At 41.2% G+C, this 6000-nt stretch overlaps 1 protein-coding gene across 2 annotated transcripts in view; it reads left to right on the forward strand.

Annotated features, from left to right (window-relative positions):
• syde2 (synapse defective 1, Rho GTPase, homolog 2 (C. elegans)) overlaps nt 1-2995 on the forward strand; it is a 67692-nt gene extending 64697 nt beyond the window's left edge. For both annotated transcript variants that reach the window (XM_084723608.1, XM_084723607.1), the window contains exon 8: nt 1782-2995. In XM_084723608.1, the coding sequence (XP_084579734.1) occupies nt 1782-2470 (689 nt within the window). In that variant the 3' untranslated portion in view covers nt 2471-2995. The remainder of the gene's footprint in view (nt 1-1781) is intronic.
• The last annotated feature ends 3005 nt before the right edge of the window (nt 2996-6000 follow it).

Consider the following 6000-nt stretch of genomic DNA (forward strand, 5'->3'; position numbering starts at 1 on the left):
TGATCAGGTCATGATTTCTGGAAAGACACATACAAGACACATGAGTTGTTCAAATTATTTTTTTGTGCTTTGAGCACCACAAGCCAAGTGCCAACAAATCCCATTATATTTGAGAGAAGGCAGTCATCTCCAAAACTCTGCAGCTCTCACAAGAACTATCTAGACAGATGAGTTGCACTACAGGCCAGATGATTTGGGGTGAACTATACCTTTAATTCCATCAGCTGTTGTTAATGCAAAGCACATGAAGCACAAGTTTCCTGTTGTAACACAATAGCCGTATTTCTTTCGGCTTCCTGTCTTCATTCTCTTCGCGGACAGCTAATAACTTTAATCATGTCACCATGAATCATGTCTGAAATTAAATAACACGTTGCCTCTTAAAGGAGGATAATTTCTGTTTGTTTTAGGTGATAATTGCTCGAGTCTTTAGCCTCAGGAGAGTTGCAGAGCATGCAACCACTGTGCACACATACAAACACTGTATCAGCAACTGCCAGTCCTCATGGATGAAGTGGAGTCGACACGGTTCATAATTCATCACTGTTTTTGTTTTAAGGCTTGTAAGGACAACATCTGAAAAGATCTTTCGTAGACAAAATAAAGCCCGGCGTTGTTTTGTATTGAACCTGTTGTACTGTACGTGATTTACAGCCAAGACCTTTAACTCTTTTTGTTTTTTTTTGTTGCAGTGAGGGAGAGCTAGCGGTGTCAACAAGTGTAGGTACACACAGATAAAAGACAGACAGGTAACCGGGCTGTGCTGGTTGTGGTGGAGTGCTCACTGTTCCTGTTCATGGCACAGTCAGATGATTTCTGTCCAAACAAAGTTTCCAGTTTAGTTAATTTTTAAGTTTGGTTTAGTCAACAGTTGATAACAAATAGCACAGGAGGATGGCATCCGAGTCACAGAGTGCGGTGGAGTGACCTCAGCATGTGTTTGTCTGACTTTGAGCACAGCATGGCATGTTCATGTTTGGATGATTTTGGCTCGGCGTGTGTATTCAGGGTCCCACAACAACTTTTTTAAATAGTAGGAATCTCTTGTGTTTCCAAGGCATGATTTTAAATGTCAGTTTGGCCATTAAGTCACCAAAAGCGGATTTAAAGGGATAGTTCACACAAATTGCGAAATTGAAATTAAATAATATCTTGTCATTCGCTCCTCTCGATATGTAGCTTTTGCTTTTTGTGCCAGTGTTTTTAGATTTATGGAATTTTGTTTGTAGCATGAAACAAACAAATGAAAACCACTTTCTTCAGTTAAGGTCATGATTCGATTTGATTTGAACATTCTTTTTCAGCACTGATGGCTGTGCCATTGTTAGCTTATTGAGTTCTCATCTGCACAAATCTATCAGCTTTGTGAGTAACCTGAACCCTCATATGTGACAGAGACTACAGGGCGAGTCTCCTGCTGCTGCAGCCACAGAAAAGTGCGCGCTATTTGGGGCGGTTAAACAAACTACAGAGTTTTTAACACTCAGTTTTATACTGATGCCTCCATATGACCTACATTAGCAAACAATTTCTATGTAGTTATTCTTAATGCCTGCAAAAAAAATGCTTGGAGAATCACAGATCCTCATTTTGATTGATTTTTGATTTAGAATTGAATTTGTGACACCCCTCGTACCCCTCAATCATCTAACTATTTGCAAGAAGGCAAATAAATTTCCCAAGGCGTTGAAACTTGATTTTTTTTACGGCTGTTGGTTCAAATGTTCTCTTTCCATGTGATTAACTCTGTCTTGTGTGTCTCTGTCTGTCTGCTCCTCCAGTTGTGGACCCGTACGGCCAGTCCTCCTCTCAGCCTCCTGCAGCCTCTTTGGCTCCGGCCGCGTCCGACATGCTGTCAGCGCCTCCATTACGGCGGAGAAAAGAGCGCCCCCAGGTCCTGAACCTCTCTGAAGCGGAGATGGCGGGCGTCCTGCGGCCCAGACCGGGGCGCCTGGACAGCCCAAGCAACCGCTACGCCGGCGACTGGAGCGGCTGCGGCGAGAGCTACTTCTCCTCTGACATCCTGCTGCCCCCCAGCAAAGAGGAGGCGGACTACGATGACGTGCCCTCCGAGGACACGGAGGCAGCTGAGGAGGGGCAGGAGGACGCAGAGGAAGACGAAGGGCAGAAGGTGACGGGCCCCGCATCTGATCTTCCTGAGCCACAACAAGAGGAGGCGGTGAAGGAGGAGGAAAAGGAGGAAGAGGAGGAACAGGTAGAGAGTGATAGTTCAGGCAACGGGCAGCCATTAGAGGACAAAGAGGAGGAGGAGGAGGAGAGGGTGTGTGACCACATCCTGCCCCCCCGTCTGCCCAAAGAGCACACCTACCAGGCGTACATGAAGATCCAGGACATCAGCCCGGTGCTGAGCAACAGGGTGAACCTGAGAGACCTGCAGGAGAGCATCGACACGCTGATAGGAAACCTGGAGCGAGAGCTCAACAAGAACAAGCTCAACGTCGGATACTGACTCCACGCACACACACACACACACGCACACACACACACACACACACACACACACACTCATAAAGCCTGATGAGGTTTGACGAAGACCTTCTTTACCGATCAAGGTGCTTCAGGATACAGCCGCAGTGTTTCCATGGAGATCCTGTGATGTCAGCGTGGCACGGTGCTGCTGTAAAACAAAACCTTGGCGATGAAATGAGATGCGAAGAAATGTAATGGGGCACTTCTGGCATTTGTACCTTATCCACAGACATTCCGTAATGTTTTTTATTTTGCTTTTATTTTGTCGTACTTTATGTTGTTGTTGTTTCAGTCCGGTTCTGTGTTCCATGTTGTTATTGTTGCTTCTCTTCTTATTAGAAGAACCCATTGACCCCTCAGGGGTTTAAAAGGTGCCTTAATTGTGTGAAGGTGGTACGTCAAGAGGAAAATCCACCCTTGAGTAAAATGTCTCCCCTCTGATGATCTTGATGCAGCGTCAGCAACCAGCAGGATGTTATGAAGAGTTGTTTTTACATAGAAAAAGGCTACAGTATACATACATATATATGTATATATATATATATATATGTATATATATATATATTAAAAAAAAATAGATAGTCTAAATAGTATCAAATAGTCTTATATTTATCTTGGAGGACCCTGTGGCACCCTGTCACTGAAGCCAACATTTGTCGAGTGAGTTACTGATAGACGATATTTAAAATTGGCCACTTTCATACAAAAACATCCCAGTGTTTCCAGAGTTTCCCCCATAAGTATTTTCTTGGCAGGCTTCTGGAACAGCGTTTGGTCAGTGGACACTTCCACATCTCTGCAGCGGTAGGAAAAAAATCTGGGATGCATTATAGGCCTTTCAATTAAGAACTGGTTTCCAACGAAAATATGTAATTAGGTAATTAAATTAAGAAAAAAAATGTGCAAAGAAAACAAAACCATCCTGTTCTTCCTGTTCTACAGTCAAGGCCGACCCTCTATCGCTTTTGGCAATCGAAGAAATATGTTCCGATATTTTATTGAACCCCGAGGTTATTTAGCAGAACATTAGTCTGTAACTTTCTAGCTTCCATGATGCCTATTTTCGAGTATGTAAACACGGTGTTCAGTAACAGAGCCCGAGATCTCAGGAGGAAGCTGTGTACATTCTGTTTGAGGGTGGATTTCCTTTTTAAGGCAGCAGAGAGCTTTTCTATTGAGGTATGAAACACTAAATGTTGTACAACAATAATGCACTTATGAGGCAGGCAGTAGTGTAGTAGATTGTCATTATAGTTCATGCAGTAAAAAAATAAAATAAATAAATATGGACTGTTTGAGGGAGAAACAGCCATCAGTGAAACCTCCTCTTAAAGATAAATATGAAATGACGTGGCTTGAAATTTATTTACTTTCTGCATTGTGTGATAAGTCAAGACAGCTGTGTACAGGTGAACACACACCTGTCAGATCAGGACACAAGACCAGGGTGATAACAGTCAACAGAAAGCTGCACAGTAGAGGTTCATTTGATCTGAAGCAGGCGACTAAAAAAAAAGAGAAAACGTGTTTCATGTGGCTTCATACTGAGTTTAGATTATAAGAATGAAGAGATGAAACCCCTCCCCTTCCTTCAGCGTCCCCTGTGAGTCCTAATTTCGGAAAATTAAAAAAAAGCTTGCGAGAGGCAAATAATTTTTTGATCTTCTTGTATTTTTCCATGAATTACACATATGACGTTTGTCAATTTAAAAGATTATTTTGCAGGTCAAGCAAGTTGCAAAGTTTGCGGTATACTGTGTGTCACCAGCACCAACATGGCTACCAGCTTCACCCTGTTCTCCAGAACAAGATAAAAAAGTATTGAAAGACGTAAACTTTACTACAAATCTGGGCACGTTCAGAGCAACATATAGTTACAAGTTAAGTGTCACGTTGCGCAAATAAATCTGTCAAAACACTTCCCTGACTTGGCCAGTGTATAAAAAGAATTAGACTATTAAACTATTCTGATATTTGATTAATCATTAAATTTCCTGTTTTTCTTCAGTGACTAACTCTAACTGCTAATAAATAAACAATTTGTACAGAGTCAAGTAAAATTGATTTGGGCAAGTAGATTTCTGCCCAACCGTGCAAAAAAAAAAAAAAATAGTAACAAGGAACACTGACAAATCTTTAACGATATAATGTTAGCTAGCTAACCAGATAGCTAATGATTGATGTACAATAGCTCGCACTAGCTAATGTTAGTGAAACGCTAGCGAGCTAGGTCCCTTGGCAACATCTTTTAACCGTCTTCAAAATTTGTTTTTCTTTTCGACACAGGCGAGCCCAGCGCCTAACATACACAAGTACAGGAAACAGCAAAGCTACCAACCAAGCTTGCTCAGCTTTTATTGGTGCACAGTGTGTCTCTCGCTGTCAACTACGACGCATATTTTTTCTGAAATAAGGTCCCACAGTGGTCCACCGGAAGGGGACGAGCTTCAGCTCTCTTTAGTCAAACATTTTGAGAAGTTTGCTCATTCACTTTGTTGCTGAAAGTTAGACGAGAAGATTGACACCACTCTCACGTCTGTATGCTAAATATTAGGCTAGAGCTACATAGTTAGCTTAGTTTAGCATAGAGGCTGGGATCAGGGGGAAACAGCTAGCTTGGCTCTGTCTGAAAATAAAAACCAAGCTCACAAATTACCACATTATATCCTGCTTATGTAATCTGTGCAGTTGTACAAAGCCTTTATGCTATTACTAAGATTAGCTAACACGAGAGTGCTATCATCTTCTCATCTCAACTTCTCAGCAAAAAAAAAACAAAAAAAAAAAAACGCTAATTTTCTCCTTTAAAAACCACCAACCAGTAACCTTTCTGCTTTTCCCAGCTTTTGGCAAAACCGTGAAATACATCATAAACAGCCCGAATGTGAAGCACAATTTTCAGAGCGACAGTGGAAACTGTTAGCGGAGAGGGCCTCAGTTAGTACGACTTAGCTAGCTGCCTAAATCGACAAAGGACGTTTTCAGCAATCCAGGGATTCAGAATGATCAGTATTTAACCTATATGTATATGTATATAATTATATAAATGTATTCGGAGTATATTATTTTTACAGCTTCTATTTCAATGGCGTATTTAAATACTTCTGATGACCTCGTTAGTGTTGACTTGTAGCAATAGTCGCTTTTCCTCCCTTCAAGCTACCTGTACACATCTTAATGTGCTGGACTAATGGTACAACTTTAGCTGTAAAATATATGATAAAATCGTGCTCTTGCAGAAAAAGTGATATTGTTATTTTTATTGTATTGTGTATATATTTGACATTGTTTCGTGTCTCTGGTGGACTAAGCTGTGTTCATGATTTTTTGGTGTTTTTTTTTTTTTTAAAGGTACTGAACGTTGCATGGTCAAAAGCTTTACTGACATAAACAAGGCTCTCTCTCATCTGCCTTTGTATTTGATATTTATGTGTAAAAAGACTTATTTTGCGATGTATGCTTGTTTGTTCGTCACCCTGTTCCTACAATAGACAGATGACTGCATTGGTC

Source organism: Lutjanus erythropterus, chromosome 7 (assembly GCF_056507025.1).
Source record: "Lutjanus erythropterus isolate fLutEry1 chromosome 7, fLutEry1.hap2, whole genome shotgun sequence".
NCBI classification, from domain to species: domain Eukaryota; kingdom Metazoa; phylum Chordata; class Actinopteri; order Lutjaniformes; family Lutjanidae; genus Lutjanus; species Lutjanus erythropterus.